General features: G+C 55.9%; 1 protein-coding gene across 6 annotated transcripts; it reads right to left on the bottom strand.

Moving 5' to 3' along the window:
* Window positions 1–265: 265 nt before the first annotated feature.
* Window positions 266–17,191, bottom strand: CHST1 (carbohydrate sulfotransferase 1). Of its 6 annotated transcripts, XM_033120340.1 has the most exons (5): window positions 16,790–17,190; window positions 8,879–8,960; window positions 4,253–4,439; window positions 3,579–3,678; window positions 266–2,387 (listed from the first exon to the last, which is right to left on the bottom strand). In XM_033120340.1, exon 5 carries the CDS (start codon window positions 2,343–2,345, stop codon window positions 1,110–1,112), a length of 1,236 nt encoding a protein of 411 aa, XP_032976231.1. In that variant the 5' UTR covers window positions 2,346–2,387; window positions 3,579–3,678; window positions 4,253–4,439; window positions 8,879–8,960; window positions 16,790–17,190; the 3' UTR covers window positions 266–1,109. The 6 variants fall into 6 exon arrangements, with proteins under 6 accessions (XP_032976231.1, XP_032976229.1, XP_032976228.1 ...); XM_033120338.1 differs by lacking the exon at window positions 8,879–8,960 and having other exon boundaries at window positions 4,253–4,445; XM_033120337.1 differs by lacking the exon at window positions 8,879–8,960.
* Between the last annotated feature and the right edge of the window lie 303 nt (window positions 17,192–17,494).

Raw genomic sequence — 17,494 nt, 5'->3', positions numbered from 1 at the left:
GCAAACCATACCCCTTGTTACGTTTTGACTATCACCCCTGGCTATAAATGTTTTGAACATCACCTGCCTGGTCTCAACTGAATGGAAATGAAACCCTGAACTCAGTGTGGAGGGTGACGCGGATGACATGAGTTCTGAAAGCCAGAGAGTAGTCATTGAGTCCCCACCACCACCAACTCCTTCTCTCCTCCCCAAAGCCAGAAGCACCTAGACCCCACTGGGGCCTGCCCTCACCCATTCAGAAAGTCCCACAACCACACCCAGATATTATTGCACTCTTTTATTTACAGAAAACACAGATAAAGCATTTCAATGTTCATTTAGCAAACTGATCCACTCTTTTTCTTTTTGGCACAAAGAAATATCACAGATGGACCCCAAGATCAATCAGAAATCCATAAGATTTATCAGCCATCACTGGTCCAGGGGCAGCCACAAGACTCAGACAGACAGACAGACAGCATCGCCACAGTCTGGAAAAAATAAACAAGGTCCATAGTCACCTCACAGTAAAAACCTGCTCACCGACAGGCAAGGGCAGGCAGGAGGGAGCAGTTTTTCTACTCCAAAGGGGGCAGTGGGCATTGGGGGGCAGGATGCAGGATGAGGAGGGATAGACACCATTCATATATCAGAGAGAGGTGGCCTTTTTGTTTTGAACCTCTTACCTTGTAGAAGTAAGACAATGCCAAAACTACTATACCCTGACCACTCACCCATTCGCAAAGCTTCGGAAGTCGTGTGGTTTGAGGTGTGTCTCCTGTGGGTGCGTGTGTGTGTGTGTGTGTGTGCACGGATGTGAAGGTGTGAGTGTGGTGCTTGTAAACATTGTCACCATCCACGCAGAGACCCAATGTCCATGTGTCTGAACGGGGTAGAGTGGGGACTGTACCCCACTTCCCTCCCCCTCTGCCCCAGTGATTCCTGTCCAAGACATAGTGCAAATTTCAGAGATAAAAGAGGCAGAAGGAAGTGGGGGGTGGGCAAGGAGCAGGAAGGACACAAAGACAGGGAGGGAGACAGAGGAGGAAATAAGGCAACAGTTAAAAACGGTCCATTTTATCAAAACCAACACCATGTGCCCCTCACCCCCACCCACGGAGCCCCCGTCACGAGAAAGGGCGGAAGTCCCGTTCCTCCACCAGACTGATGGAGGGGTTCTTGAGCTCCTCCTCGGAGGCGGCCATCCGGTAGCCCAGCTGCGCCAGCACCCGCTGACAGGCGTTCTGGGCGAAGGCCACAATGTCATAGGAGAGGCGGAAGCGCCACTTCTCGGCCGTGGCCGCCGAGTTGCGCACGGTGCCGTATTTGTGCTTGCCTAAGGTGGGGTCACCCTGCGTGTTGTTCTGGATCCAGCGGGCCACGTGGCTGTCCAAGGGGATACCCAGGAACCCGTAGATCTCCTCAGTCTTCTTCATGGGGTTCCTGGCCAGGTCCTCGTAGCGCACTAACATGTACTTGCCTTTGAGCCACGGGGGCCTCGTGAGACCGGTGGACACGGAGTTGGAGAAGTCCTCGCACACCGTGGTCAGCTGTGTCACATCCAGGTTGTAGGGTTTCCTCCCGGTGCCGTACCAAAGCCGCCAGAGCCGGTACGTGTCGCGGAAGGTCTCGCTGCGCGAAGCCAGAATGCCACGCGGGTCTCGGACCAGCTGGATGACCTTGAGGTTTAACCGCGGATCTTCAACCAGGGCCCTCAAGTCGTTCACCTCGGGCACCCGCACCGTCTTGATGGCCACGTGGCTGCGCTCACGACAGGCCTCGGCGGCCAAGGTCAAATTCAGCAGGCCGCACTTGCGCACGCAGTCGCCCTCCTCCAGCACCAGGTCGGCGGGGCCCCGGGGGTCGCACACGGGCCGCGAGCACAGCACCCTGCTGGCCCCGCGACGGAAGATCCTGTCGGTCGTGTGGTTGACGGGCGGCGGCTTGATGTAGTTCTCCAGGAAGTAGAGGTCGCAGTCATAGAGGCTCCTCAGGAGATCTCGGCTGGCGCCCAGCATGACCCGCCGGTCCGCCGGGCTCTTGCCCTGGGTGAAGCGGGGAATGAGCGTGTTCTGGACGTGATAGAGGGGCTCGAACAGGTAGAAGACATCCAGGTGCTGGTTGAAGAGCTGGCCCACGAAGGAGGAGCCACTGCGTGTGGTGGCCAGGATGAGGACGTGGGTCTTGCGGGAGAGGTTATAGGCGAAGGTGGGGCCCTCTTCGCACAGGCGCTCGGCCAGCCCCGCCTCGGCCAGCCCCGGACACGTGTGGAAGGACTTGGCGGTGAAGGTGCGGATGGCCGTGTACTGGATGGCAATGGAGGCCAGCGCAAGGAGGAGGACGGCCTTCCAGGAACATTGCATGGCTGGGCACCTTCATGGGGCTGTTTCTCCACCCGGCAAGGTCTGCAGGCAAAGACGGGCAGCGGTCAGGGGGCAGCTGGGCTTGTGCGCCTCACAGGGACGAAGAGTGGGTCTACAGGGGGCCCAGGGCTCAGTCATGCACCTAAGGCCTGAGCAGCTTCTACAGTAGACTTCACCATTCTCTGGAGGGTCCCAGGAGTTACTGGGGACCGAACAAACTGATTTCCTGTACCCCGTTCCGCAGGGTTTAACGTACAAACGTACAGAACGCTGCAGGGGCCTCCCAGCGGAACTCTCAGTTCCTTAGTGGGGCCCTAAGGCAACAAATTCACTTCCCCGACTCCCACACATAGGAAATGACCAGCTCCTGCCGTTAGACGTTACCCTGTCACCGCCTGTCACCCGGCCGGCATCTCCTGGGCCCACCTGCACCTTCTTTCACCTCTGTGAGCTGACCAGTTCCCCAGGTGGTCATCTTTCCTCCATCCACTGTTCACCCCCAGGAGGAAGAAGAGTCCATGTCAGATACTTCCTTGCTACCTAAGCCTGCATGCAGTAAGGACCCTGACACACTGTGAGTCAGTGGGCTGCCAGCAGCCACTCCCCCATGCCTGCTGGGCCAGAAAAGGTGGACAACTGTGTCAAGCACCACCACCCCCCAACTTACGGACGCAGGTGACCAACTTACTCCAGATGAGGACTACTGGGGCCCCAGGGGTCTCTAAAGAGTCAAATGACCCAGAGCAGAGACAAGTCCAGGGTCTGCTGAGAAGCATCCCTTCCCAGGCCCCAGGGTCTTCCAGAACTTGCTCCCGGCCACAGGAGCAAGTCCAGTCCATGGAGCAGATGGCCCCCACTGACAGCCGAGCAAACTGGCCTTCCAGGTCCCCCACCCCAGCCAGTCCTCGAGGGTCTCCACCCTTAGGCCTTCAGCCCCTTCTGTCCACAGGGTGAGCTCAGGGACCCACCTGTAACCCAGAAATGGCCCCAGAGAACCAGGAAGGACGGAGAGGAGAGAGAGGGGTGGGGGGGAAGGGGCACCTCAAGGAAAGCCGGGGGGATAGGGAGGGCCCCCGGAGAGCAGGAAACGTTGAAGGGTATGCCCAGGGTTCAGGGCAAGGAGCCAACCTGAGCTCCTGGAAGTCCCCCAAGTGAGGCTACTTCAGCTACCAGGCCCCGGGGAAGGGCTGGGACTGCTCCAAGAGCGAATGCAGGGAGGGCGCCACCACTCACCAAAGAGGGGCTGCTCCGAGGAGGGAGTCCACAGCCGCCAGGTCTCCTGGCCTAGCTGGCAGTCCCAGCCTGTGCAGTAGGCAGCCCTGTGGCCAGCAGACTACAGGGAGACAGGGAGAGGAGGACTTCTGAGGATGAGGTTGGACTTCTACCCCTTCTTTCCTGTATTCTGTGCCCCACTGCCTTCCTCCAGGGCTGGGTGATGAGGGCTCTGCCTGCTCTCCCAGATCTGCCCAAATAACCCAGTGCCATCTCTGATGCCTTGGATCCAGCCCTCTGAGTCTTGGGCTACATCTCACCCCCTCCACCCACCTCCCCCAACCCATACCCTCCTAACAAGCCACAATCCCTCTGCTCCCACCAGACCCAGTGGGCAGAGGGAGCTGGCAAGCCTGTACCCCCAGCTGCCCAAGACTTGGTGCCACACACAGGCAAACACCCCAGTGAGGCAACCCCCACCCACCACCCAAGGATGCTGCAAAGAAATCCACTAACCACAAACACCCCCAGGCCTAGCTATCTCTGTTCAGCTCTAGTGACCAACTGACCCAACCAGCCCCAGTGCTCAGCCTCCGGCAATGGAGCAAAGCATCAGAGTCAAACTTATCCCAGAAAACTGGGCCGGAGCACAGCCCCAATTTGTTCTGCATTTGAAATCAACACAACAGGCTGACCTTTCAAAATTCAGCTTGTTCAGGAAGGGTTTAGTGGAAGTCAACAAGGGCAGTGGGCCTCACCCCACACCTCCACGTGGAAATGGCAGCTCAGTCGCGACAGCCCAAATGCTGAAACCCACAAGGAAGGGACATCCAGGGAGGGAGGTTCGTCTTCCAAGCACACTGGAGAAAGGAGACTGGCTACCTGCAACTCAAAGCAAAAGTGGACCAGGGAGCATTCCCGACCTTCATGCTCTCTGCGGATTCTAAGTTAAAACAAGATCATAGCATTACTTTGGTTAGCTAAAGTACTATTTCCAGAGGACTTCCTAAGTGCTATATCCTTTACCTGTGTGAGCTTGTTTATTCCTCGCAAGAACTTTATGTGGAAACCAGTATACGCTCCATTTCACAGGTGAGAAAGTTGAAGCACAGAAGTAAAGTAACCTGCCTGAGCTTACATGCCTGGTGTAAGCCACATCTAGCCAGTTCCCCAGAACCCACGCTCCTTCCCTTTAATGTGTGACTTTCTGTTCCTCCAGCTTACTTGCACTTGGTCCTCAAACATGCATTCGATTACTGTCCCCAGCCCCTTTGTGATTGGACGCAAGAGAGACTGGGCATTAGAAGGGGGCAGATAGATGATTTCCAAGGCTGAGAGCGTGTTCCTTCCCTTGGCTCTCTGGTCTTGTTGATCTATGGGCTCATGGCTGAGGGGGCAAACTCATGTGCTTTTTGAATATTCTTCCCATGTGCCACTGTTTGGCACGACTTCTCTGGGGGTGGAGTAAGTGGCTCCTCCTTTCCCAAATGTGCATCACTACCTGGCTCAGCTCACCCCACTCTCGACACCATGTGGTTCCTTACAACCCCCGGTGGGAGGTCAGGGTCCTCACTCCCATTGTTCAGATGGAGAAATTGAGGCTCAAAAACTAAGCATACATGCAGAAGCAAATAAGAAGTAGCAGAGATTCAAATCCACTGGGTCAGACTCTTAGGCCAGTGCTCTGCCCCTACAGCGTCTGCGTAGGGGGGAAGAAACAGAGCTGGAGCAGTCTGCTGGCCTTGGGGAGAGGCACAAAGGCTGGCCTGAGAAGTCAGTGGGCCAGCTGAGGCTCTGGGGCCTAGGAGTCCTGTTCTAAGTATGAAATTGCACTTAGTACCTATAGGAAGCAGTCCCATGTCACCAGGTGTCAGTAAATAGGGGAAGGGCACAGTCTAGATTCTTGGGAACCTCCAATGTGAAAAGAGAAAAGACACAACCCTGATCACACCCCATCCGACCCCTACCTCACCCCATGGCAGCAGAGGATGCTGGGTTGGGTGAGGTACCCACAGAGAATGGCCCCTCTGCATTAAATCTGACTCCTCTGCGAAGTGCAGGCCCACCCTGCGTAAGTGCCCTAAGACAAATGTGAACACCTTCAAAGAACATGTAGTGCTAGGAAATATTTTTACATCATTTAGGGGCCAATTCTTTAGTTGTGGTGCCATTGCATTTGTTTGTACTTTCTTTGTATTTATTCACAAACGTCTGTCAGATACCCAGCACAAGCCAGACACTGTTCTAGACACTATGGGCAAAATAACACGAAGGAAGGATCGCACTTACTGGGCATTCACGATGTTTGTCCTGGGCATATGCTCCCTTCACAGGCATTAGCTCATCGCGCCCTCATGCCAACCCTGTGAGACTGATGCTGTTATAGCCCCACTTTACAGGTAAGGAAGCTGAGGCTCTGCAAGGTTAGATAACTTCCCCAAGCTCACACCCCTAGTGAGGAGCAGAGCCAGGATTCCAGCCCAGGCACCGTGCTCTGGAGTCCACGCTCAAATCCTCCTTCTCCATCCCTATTCCATTCACATTCCACTCCCTTTGGTCCCCACCAAGAGAGGAAACAGAAAACTTACAGAGATTTCATTTAATTGTAGGATTTCAGTTCCAAAAACAGAATTCACCCGGGGTTTTCTTTAAAGAGGCACATCCTGAGGGGAGGGCACCATTTCGATTTCTTCCCTCCACTACCCCTCTTCACCCCCACTCAGAGAAACTTAGGGCAGTATTGGAAGCTGCCGCCTTTGCTAATGAATCAGAAGTAACGGAAGCATCTTGATGTTATGAACCCCAAAGAAAGTGGGTTTCAGATTCACAAGGCACAGCTTGGGCACCAAGGAGGGGAATGTGTTCAAAAGTCCCATCGCAAGCCACCCCCTGCTCCCTGGGAGGGCAAAGCCAGGGCATGGGAACAGGAAAATGGAGGAAGGCAGGCCCTCCTAGAAATGTCCCCACTCTCCTGCCAGCCTGGCAGAGCAGGGGCCAGGGCTGGCCAAGCCTCCTTGGTATGCTAGAGGCATGTGCCCTGAAAACCGGAGGCCCCGGGGCCAGGTCCCATTGTTCCCAGAGGAGCTTTGGCCACTGCAAGGGACTCCTCTATGCCCTCATCCTCCCAGCCAGACTCTGAGCCCTCCCTAAGCTTCTAGCAGCTTCTGGCATGGCCTCCCTCCACCTCTGGTTAATTAAAATCCAGGCAAATCTTAGACTCAGAATCTGTAACTTCTCTTGGAAGGCAGGGGAGTTGGTGAACTCCCACTCCCAACAGAAAGCTCAGATTTCAGTGTCATCCACCTTCACATTAGGGCACAGATTTAGGGCACAGTAGGGAGTGGAAAACAGCTGCACGTTGGAGAAATATAATTTAGAGCTAAGAGTTCAAGCCATGGAACACACCCACTTAGCAGCTGTGTGGACCTGTGTGTTTCTATGTCTCTGAGCCTCAGTTTCCCCACCTGTAAAGTGGGTATAACCATAGTAGTGGTTGTAAGAATTAAAAGACCTAAAGCATTTAGTCAATGTCAGGCATAGAATATGGCGCAGCCTCCTGCTTGGGACATGGGCCCTGGTACCGGCCCCATTGATGGACAGATTTCTTAATCTCTCTGGGCTTCTGTTTTCTCACCTGCAAACTGGGGATAATTTTAACAAGGCTGTTATGACTAATTCGTTAATACAGTGCCTGGCGTAAAGCACCTAGTACATGTAAGTTACTATGATCATCATTAAATGTCTTGTTTGCTTTTTGTTTAGGAGAAACGCCTCAGAACAAATCATCACTGACTCTGGCAGTGAGGCACACACTCTTCCTGACCACTGTGCCCAGACCTCTGCCAGGCAGGCCTCCGCCCCCTGCCCCTTCTTCCCTGGCTCCTCTCCCAGCCCCGGAACTTTCTCATCTTGAGCCTCTGCAGTGGCTTTCCTTCTGCCCTCTAGTGGCCGAATCCTGTAGTGCAGCCGCTTAGCCCTGCGTCTCTACTGTGTTCAGAATTCCTGGCTGGTTGGCTGCAGCTTAACGTGAGGATGAAGCCAGGGGGAGGTGATGTTGCAGGATGCAGTGAGGTGTGATGATGACACACCCACCCGGGCTGCGGCCTCTGCCTCGTGCACCTCCTCTTCCTCACCCACACCCCAAGAAGCAAGCAGCAACAGGCAGCCTCACCTCATCCCATGGGCCGCTTCTCCCTGGTCTCATTCCGCCCTGGCAGGGGAAGGAACACTAAGCTGAATGTCACAGGCAGGAGTAGCCCGCAGTCCCTGCCTTTCCCTGGCCGGGTGACCTTGGACTCACCCCCTGGTCTCTCTGTGCCTTGGTTTTTCCATAGATCCAGCGACTCTAAGGACCTCCCAGGTCTGACCACGGGGCTTCTCTGATCCTCGGAAGGTCCCATAATCCATTCTCAAGACAGGGCCACACTTGCTGCAGGCAGGGGGACCCTTTTTTGGGAGTCAGAAGACCCCAGTCATCTTCCAAGAAGATACCAGGGGGGGTATCTCTGTCTCCCACCTCAGCGTGATCCACGGCTGCCCCAGTGGGGCCCAAGAACCAAGGGGCTCTGCCCTCTAACGAGTTAGCCCCGCCCTGTCCTCCACCTCATCCTCCTCCCTCCCCATGAAATCCCATGCAACCCAGAGCTTTGCTTTTTCTGGGCCACTGACCCCTTAGAGAGATATAATCCCTCTTCCCAAAAAGATCCATTTGTGCCCATAATTTTACACACACAATTAGAAGGCTCCTAGCCTGCCCATGGGTGCCCCTTCCCTTCCCCAGAGGCCTAACCTCTCCATTGGGTGCACTCTCCCAACCCTAGGATTGTCTTTTCCACTGATTCTATCAGAGAAGGCTCCATAGATGTGTATATACTAATGTGGAGTATTAGTATGTCCTTGGGTCATGACCCAAGATATAGTAAGTAAAAAATGCTAGCGCCAGAAAACGTGTGCAATCGTGTACCAACATTTCTCATTTTTTAACAGGTGACGTGTGTGTATAGATGTAGGTATTTTTATATATGCGTAAACAACCACTGAAAGAACTTGCACTGAACCAGTAACTGCAGATGCACCGGAGTGGGCCGCAAGGAGACTGGGGTGGGAGGAGGGTACCGTTTCCATTGAGCTTTTTTGTTCACTTTGAGTTTATTATCTTTGGGGGACAGAGTGAAGCCACCCATGCAAGAACTGGAGGACTAATGAAAGGGTGGAGCCTGAAAATCACTGGCACCTCACTGGGCCAACGACTCTGTCCCCAGGGCAATGCCAGCCAGCTCTCCCCTCTCCCATGTTCAAGGCACCAGGGTCAAAATCACTACCTTTATGCTAGCGTGGGGCTGTGTCTGTTCAAGTGGGCCACTAAGGACAGCTTCAGCCAGGGCTGCTGAGACAGGGCAGGAGCTGAAAAAGAGCGAGACCTCAAAGGGGACCTGGGCTGTGGGGAGCAGCGCAGGCCTGAGCTGGGAAAATTACTGCCCTCCCCGTTTTTTCTCCCTAGAAACAGTGTGTGAAGCTCTGGGGTGATAGGGAAAGCAAAGGAAAAAATATCTGAATATCAGATTTCTAACCAGATTTAGGAATCGGTATGGAGGGGCCCTAACGCTCTGGGGTCCCAGGAACTAGAATGAGGGACAGGGGAAATGGACAGGGAGGGAGGAGTTGGTGAACAGGCCTCTGGGATGGAGACACAGAAAGGAAATGCTTAATCCCTACGTCTGTAGTAGCCAGCGCTGATCCACCATAGATGTTTGTTTAGTTAAAGCTAAAACACATAAAACAGCAAGGTTTCTTCTTCCTAAGGAAAATGAGGTGATGAAATGAGGCAAGTGGAAAACAAAGATATAAAAGGCTAAAAGAACTAGAAGCCAGGTCAGTGTACAAGAGCCACACCACTTCTGGGCTACACATACGGGTCAGAGCTACCTGGCAGCCAATGGGAAAAGGGAAATATTTCATTTACATGTTTCATAGGATCCACAAGATGAAGATTAAAGCATCTGCTCAAAAGATGCCCAGCTATTCCTGATACTGGATTCAGCACCAAATTTCTCCTAAGGGGTCTCCCAGAGAGCCCTGAGCATGTACTGACATCCTCAAGACCCCATACCTACAAAGCCCAAGGCCAAGTTTCCTGGGTCTGTGTTCTAGAACAGCCTTCAAGGTGAGCAGTATGCTAGCACACAATTCAGCCAAATACCTTCCGGAGAGGTGATCTGATGGTGTCCAGACTTAGCCTCTATGGTCAGCCCAGGGGAGACTGGAAGTACCAGTGCTTTTCTTTGGGGTCCTGCCCCATCACCTTGAAACACTGAGGACTATGGATCTGCACCAACACAAACATGGTGCTTATGTATCACTTCTCGAGTCCCTGGGCTGTGGCCAACCCACAGACCCCATGGGCTGAATCACTACGTCCCTTCAGCACCTCCAGTGGGGGCAAGTTCTCACAGTCCTGATTCCCAAGAGAAACACGCAAAGAGAGACTGATCTACCAACTTTTCATCAGCAGCAGAGCTCCTCAGCTGCCTCTTAGGAGCTCTGCAGTCCTCAGAGCAGGTCACTCCAGTGTCCATGCGTGATGACACTGGGGACTCCCATGGGTGTCTCAAGCCTCCTTGAGAAGTCACCCTCATTGTAGGGCCAGCGAGGCCTGGATTTGACTCCCGCTGCTGTTGCTTTATAGCTATGAGACCTTGAGCAGAGGACTTAAGTTGTTCTTATCTATGAAATGGGAAAGACGATCACAGACTCTTTCAAATATTTGGGTTGGGAGACAGAAAGCCGACGAATGCCAGTAGCTGAGCACAGTGCTGGTCAGTAGCCATGAGCAGGAGCCCTGAGAGTGATTTTTAAGGATACCCTAACCTACAAACAGAACATCGTGGCCTGGAAATGTTTAAAGTTAAAACAGATGCCACAGTTTCCTCCATCGAAGCTCCTACAGCCTGTGTGCTTAGAGACCCTTGCTGTTCAGGCTCCAGAGACCACCTAATGGTCCTGCCCTGGGCCCCGCAGCCCAATCTGAGGAAAGTGTTCCCCCACAGTGGGGAGGTGACTGAGCTCCTGGCACAAGGTCCCATGTAACCAGCACCTCTTGGGGGAGGGATGAGTCAGAAGGGCCCGTTCCTTCAGGCCAGTCCCACCACAGCCTGGCCTGTGGAAGGCGGGACCTTTCTGCCCTGACACTGGGCGGAAGTCCTTGGTTTCCTGTCCTCCCTCCCCTCCCCAGCAGCCACAGTCAGAGTCACAATCGTACGGAGGCCCTACCCCCTGGACACCGAGGCTTGGGCCCATCCTCCGAGATTCAAGGATGGGAAGCCACCAACAGGAGCTCAAGCACAGGCAGCTGCTGCTCAAGGAGCAGGGAGGGCATCCATCTTTCCCTGGATCCCCAAGTGTCCTGTCTCAAAGCCACCTGCATGAGGCCTAGCTGGCCCCTGGGTGTGGGAGGGGGCTGGGTATGGGGGAGGCTGGCCTGAGCCTTGGGGCTCTAACACAGAATGGAGGGGGCTGCAGAAGCGGATGCCCAGAGAATATCAGGGTTCTGGTTCCCATCAAGGGGGTGCTCACTGAAGGCACCACTGCCATCGGTCAGAGATGAGGAGCAGCGAGGCCCAGGTAAGTGAGGGAGCTTGTCCAAGCTTGTGCAGCCCACGGTCAGGCCAGGATACAAACTCAGCTCCGAGGATCCCCAAGCCCTGGCCCTACCAACAAAGCTTAAGCCCCCAGGCCATACCCAAGAACAAGAGCACCAACCAACACTTGGAGACCAGAGGTGAGGGGCAGAGAGTACCAGGGCCAAGGTGGCCCCCAGGGTCCCTTGCCCTTGGCATTCACTCTGACCCAGACATGGGCTCATCCGACAAACACCTATTTAAGGATTAGGTCCCTGCAGTGTCGGCTGGAAGGATGGGAAGCTGCCTATGGCCTTTCCTGCCTGACTCCCTGGCATATCAAATGAGTCTGTGCCATCTCACCACTTCCCAGGGGTTCTTCTTCCCCAGCTGAATGGCAAAAAGGAAGATTATCACGAAGATTAGAAGAGCTAAGGGGTGTAGACACACCTGGCACAGTGTCACACCTGATAACGCAGTAGCCAAAACACACCCTGCTGCCCAATCCAGGGCTCCAGGTCTGGCTAGACAAGCAGAGGGAAGAGTGGGTGGTTTCATGGCCAAGGAGACAGGAACGCTGAGATCCTATGCAGCTAAGAGGACACCAAAAGATGTCTTTATTACCACCTGGCCTGAAATGGCCTGGAATGAAGCACAGGGTTTGGGCTCAAGGCCCAGAGAAGGCCCCCTGCTCCCCAAGGCCAAAACTTACCTCCAGGCCACAGCTGGTTATGAGGATGCCAGCATGGCTCAACCTCTCTCTCCTCTCACTCCCGAACCAGCAGCACTAAGGAGAGCCACCCATTGGTAACATGACAATCAATGAGTGTCGCTGCCCCCACATCAACAGGGACCGCCAGAAGAAAACAAAATGGCAGCTACTCACTGAGCACACACTTCACAGGTGAGGAAGGGAGGCTCAAGGAGGAGTGATTTGCTCCCACAGCTGGGAAGTGGCCAAGTAGGGCTCTGGATTCAGACTATGGGGTATCGTGTACGAGGTGCATCTGCAGCGAGGAGTTCACATCCCCTAGGTTCTCCCTACAGGTTTCCCTTCCTTCCCCTCCGACCTCCTAACACTCTTGCTCTGAACCACCCCAAGTAGCTCCCCTGACCCTGTACATACGTCTTAAATGGTTAGGAGCAACTCTTAGCGGAGAGTGAAACACCTTGGCTCCCGGGCAGCCTGGCCCTCTCTGAGCCACAGGTTGCCAGGGAGCGGAGATCTTCCCGGGCCAGGTTAACGGCTTGAATGACATCTCCTCGCACATAATGCTCTTAGCAAACTGCCTGGTACACGGCAATCACTCAAGAATACCTTTGAATGTTCGCATCCTACTTATTTGTTGTCTTCATCTGTCTGCAAAGTCCATGAGGGAGAGTGCCAGGGGACCCTTCCTGCATCCACCCACCACTGAAGGGACACTGCTAGGGACCCTCAGAGCACTGAAGGGACTCAGTGGGCGATAAACCACTTGCTACCCCCCGCAGAGATCCCGCATAGAGAAGGGCTGTGCCCTGTTCCCCATGCCCTAGGAGACAGTGAGTGCATCCCCACACTTCCGGGCCCACAGCCTTCCAGCTCTAATCAAGGAGCAAACACAAGGAGGGAATCTCTAAACATTTAGAAAACGCGGGAACTCTGTGCCCCATGCGGCACCATGGGGATTTATAAAGAACAAATCATGCCTGACAAACTTGATAGCTTTCTTGATAGAATTACAAGACTGGTAGATGAAGGAAATGCAGGCAGGGTAATATATCTTGATTTTTAGCAAAGCATTTGATACATCGCCTCGAGTAATCTTACAAAATTAATTCAAAAAGAGTTGGCCCTAAGCACTTGTCATGTGGCCAAAAGCAGGAGGGGGGCCGGTCCCAAGGGTCCCAGGTGGAGGAGGCGAGCCCAAGCGGGAAGGGGCTGAGGGACCCAGTTTGAGAGTGGGGGCAGGGCTGGCACTGGGTCAGATCTTATCTAACATCTTCATTAATGATCCTGAGAGAGGGAGTAAACAGTCCGTTAATGAAATTTGCAGAGGATATTACATTGGAAGGTGTTATGAACACCAATGAGGACAGCAAAGTGGTCCATAGAGACCTGGGGGGAAGAGCCTTGGCAGGAAACTGAGTGTGGGGTGTGGGGGGTGGGGAGGTGCTGGCAGGCATCTGGGGCTACCTGGAGAACCAGGGAAGAAGGAAGGGCATCCCTAGGGCTGGTGTGAAGCTTGGAGCAGCCACAGCGAGCTTGGGTTCTGGCCAAACAGGCAACCCCAAGAATCTCAGTTTTCCCACCTGTAAAATAGAAGGGCTGGCAGATATCAAGGATACTTTGTAGCTCCGAGAGCTGGTAGGGATGGGAGCTTGGAGCCCAATTCCACCTTGGAGACAACAGTGACACTGTAAGAGGAGAGGCTGTCTGCAGGCCAGGGAGGAGAGGGCAGCAATGGTGACAAGGGCTAGTGACAGGAGACTCTAGTTGAGGTATCACTGTTACCCAGAATGTCCCTGAGCCGCTGCCTGAGGCAGTTACTGCTGGGATAAACAGCAGTGGGCAGGCCCCTCTCCCAGGGAATGGGCTGGAGTCCTGAGCAAGTCTAGACCTGTAGGGTGTGCTGGGAACACTTGAATGACAGAGGTTTAACTTGGGGGAAGGAACGGGGGGGGGGGGGGGGGGGGGGGGGGGGGCAGGGTCTGTTATCTTTCCGGGGAGTTCCTGGTCACACCTTGGCCTCTCCAGCCAGGTGAACAAGCCTCTCCAGGATCAGGGAAAGCTGCCCCATCTCAATCCCTTCTGTCTGTCCTCAGAGCCTGGACCTCTCCTGGCCTAATCCCAAGGGGGTTGAGGCAGGAAGCTGCCCATCCATCTGGACTTGGAATTGTTCCCACAAGGCCCCTAGACAGGTGGAATCTGAACAGCAGCCAGTGCTCCCTAGCATGGTTCCAGGCCCCCAACAACCTAATAAATGCTCCGTGGGAAGAAGAAATGGATAGCTGGTGCCCAGCTGGGGGTGTACGAGGGCTGCTGGAGGTGGCTCTTCCAAAGCAGAAGGCCAGCCCTGCCAGATGTCAAGACCACCTACCAGGACAAAGAGGATGGATCCAGGTGAACACACTGAGGGCATTCTTTCCAACCCCCCGAATTAATATTGACACTTAAAGAACTTGTGGCTCTGTTCAGAGTTCCTCATATTAATGCACTTGACCTTCACAACAGCCCTGTGAGGCAGGTGCTCTTCTCCCCATTTCACAGGGGGGAAACTGAGGCATATAGTAGCACTCTGGAGCCTTGGCACCTAGCCAGAAGGCCCATGGGAGAAGCAACAGCCTGCTAAGAGCCACAGAGAGAGCTGAGCAGCTTCTGATGGGGGAACCCAGTGGGAGCGGGAAAGGCAGCTCCTCCTATAGGGCCCCCAGAGCCTTGCCCAGCCTATTCCTGCCCCCCTTGAAGGGAGTTGGTCCAACTCCTGCCACACTTGTGGAGCCCGATTTTTACTATATGTTTCCCTCTCCCCACCGCCACTACACCAAGTCCTCTGAACAAGTCTGTTTCCATGGAAACCATACAGTGACTCAGGGCTTCGGGACCTTCTCTGAACCAGATTATGAATATCAAATGCACCCTCCCCACACACCAATGCAGAGTGAGTTGGAAAAGTAGAGAGAGACCCACAGTGGGTAAGGGAGGGAGACAGGGATGTGGGCAGGGAGAACGGGGGAGGGGGGTGTCACAAGCCTAGTTCCCCAGTGAGAGCCTGGCATCTGGGCCCCCTGCAGACTCAGTGGTGCACAGATGTACACCTCCTCCATGCGTGCACAGCCAGCACGCACTCACCCCTCCACCAGCACCAGCCTTCCCATGGATCTAGGGCCCTGAGGGTGAAGTCAGGGAGGTAAGGGGGCCTCACATGGCAGTGGGCTGAAGGGACAGGGAGAAAAGAAGTTGTCTGCAAGAGGAGTTTGATTTCAGATGCCAAGGAGGAAAACTCTGGCCAAAAGCATTGCAATATTCAGCAAAGAGGGAAATTTGGATTTTAGGGGGGACATGTGTTTCTGCTTTGAGATGAGGCCAGGTGTTAGCAGATGTGCCAGGAGGGGGGGCGTGGCCATGATTTCAAAGCCAACCCTTGAGGGTTGGGGGGATCATTTGTCCCCCACCCTGGCCTGGCCAAGAGCCACACACCTGACCTGATTGGGGACAAAGGCAGGGAAATTAAAGTTTGCAATGATGGGTTCCTGGCCTCCTGCAGGGGGTTAAAACCCCAAAAGTCACGCCCTCCTTTCCCCAGTAGTTCCCTGAAGACCCAGGAGGGAGGAGAAGAGAAGAGGTTGGAGTCTTGATACCTCCCTGGTGAATCCAATGTGTGAGTCATGACGGTGAGAGCACTTGGAAAAAGAAACAGGGTCACGGTGATGCCTGTCAATGTCCCCATTGACAGCTGCTGGGGACTGGAGCCTGGGAACTGCCTGCCCAGGTAAGGGCTCTGCCTGAGACAAGTGGCCCCACCTCGAGGGGATCCCCTGAAGACAGCTACCTGATACCTTGGCCACCACCTGCTTGCCTCTTACACCTACTGGTTCCTTTGGCTTGCCAAAGCAGCTCCCTCCGAGCCAGGGTGCCTACCTCCTGCCCTCAATTCCTAGGTCTCCTCGGTCCCCTATGCCTCCCAGATCTCAGAGAGATGTTTGTCCTTGACTGGACGGCCACCTCCCCATCTCCTGCCTCCACCGCTGTGTAAATGGTTTTACCCATCCTCCGGCACTTGGACTCCCAAGCAGCCCTTCTTAGGGCCTCCCACTTAGGAGCAGTGTTTTAAGTCCCTGGACATAACCTGCACCAGAGGTAAGGAACCTAATCCTGGGAAAGGCCAGGTCCCGGATCGGGGGAGGGGACGCCCTGTGGCTACAAAAACAGGCCACCAACATGCCACCCTAGAAGGACCCTCAGGTCTTACCATTTAACCCCTAGCTTCCCGGCCTGGGCTACTCTGGGCTGTTACTGTGAAAGCAGGCATTGGGTTCCCAGAGCCTAAGAAAGGCTGGTCCCTGCGTCCTACCCAGAGAAGAGCGGGAGGTTGGTTCTGGCTTCCCGTGGGGGGCTTTGCACCATCTGGGGACCCGGGCACCCGCCGGGAGCCAGCTCATCGCAAAGTGTTCGGGCGAGTGCGGGAACGGGGCTGGGAGCAGGAAACCGGGGACAACCCCCTGCCTCTGGGTGCCGTCCTGATTTGGAAAGTTGGTGCAGGCGTGGGGACCTCAGGGTCTCGAGGCGCCTCAGCAGCCCGGAGCCAGGCAGGCTGCGGGACGGTGAGCCCCGGGCAGCCCCCGTGTGCTCCGCGGTAGAAGGGAGCCTGGCGCCTCGGGGCCGGCGCGCGTCTCAAGTTTGCTGTCCTCCCTGAGTGGGGGCGGGGTGGGCTGGGGTGATCCAGGCACTCACCCGCCACCAGCCCGGAGAGCCCAGTCCTGCGCCCAACATGCTCCTGTCCTCCCCCGGCCCCGCATCGCCGGTAGCGACTAACCCGAGCGGAGGGGCGTCTCCCATAGCGCCCGAGCCCCTCCCGGCTGCTGCGGCGAGTGTCCGCTCCCGCCCGCCCCGGGCCCGCCGGGCCCCGCCGATACCTGGTCGGGGGCGCACCGGGAGCCGCTGCAGCGCCCAGCGCCGGCTCCATCCTCGGGTCTGGAGTCAAGCTCGCCCCGGGCCGGCAGGCGGCGGCGGCGGCGGCAGTGGCGGCGGCATCCTCCGCCTCCCGCGCCTTCCTCCTCGGCCTCCCTCCTCCCTCCTCCTCTACCGCCTCCGCGCGCCCCTCACGGGCCCCTGTTCATGGCCCGGGGACGAGAGCCTGAGTCGGCTCGGCCGGCGGAGAGCGGTCTCTGGGGCAGGGCACAGGACCGGGGACCCAGGGGCGCCGGGCCAGGGGCCGGGACCCAGAGCGCCGCAGCCCCGGGGGCCCGAGAAGAGCAGCAGCCGCAGGCGCCGGAGTCTCACCGAGCGCCCGCCTGCCCGCCTCGAGTCCTGAGCCCAGAGCAGCGGCGGCGGCGGCTACAGCGCGGATCTAGCGGCTGGCGCTGCGGTCCCGGCTCCACCCCCACCCCCCAAGCCGCCCGCCCCTCAGCGGCCGCCCGCCCCCTGCTCTTCCTCACCCCGCCCGCGCGCGCCCTCGGCTCCCCAAGCCTCCCTGCCCGCTTTCGCCCCCGGCGCCGCCCCAGCTGCCAGCGCTCCGGACACCCCTGAGGGGGGCCACACCCACACCCCGGGATCTGGAGGATGCAGGCCGCCCACTGACACCTCTCCTGTACCCTCCCTCCCTGCCCGCCACCGAGGGC

The sequence above is a fragment of the Rhinolophus ferrumequinum genome, chromosome 11 (genome assembly GCF_004115265.2).
Source record: "Rhinolophus ferrumequinum isolate MPI-CBG mRhiFer1 chromosome 11, mRhiFer1_v1.p, whole genome shotgun sequence".
In the NCBI taxonomy this organism is placed as follows: Eukaryota; Metazoa; Chordata; class Mammalia; order Chiroptera; family Rhinolophidae; genus Rhinolophus; species Rhinolophus ferrumequinum.
Note: the sequence above shows the minus strand (reverse complement) of the source record. Positions and strands in the feature narration are given on the sequence as shown.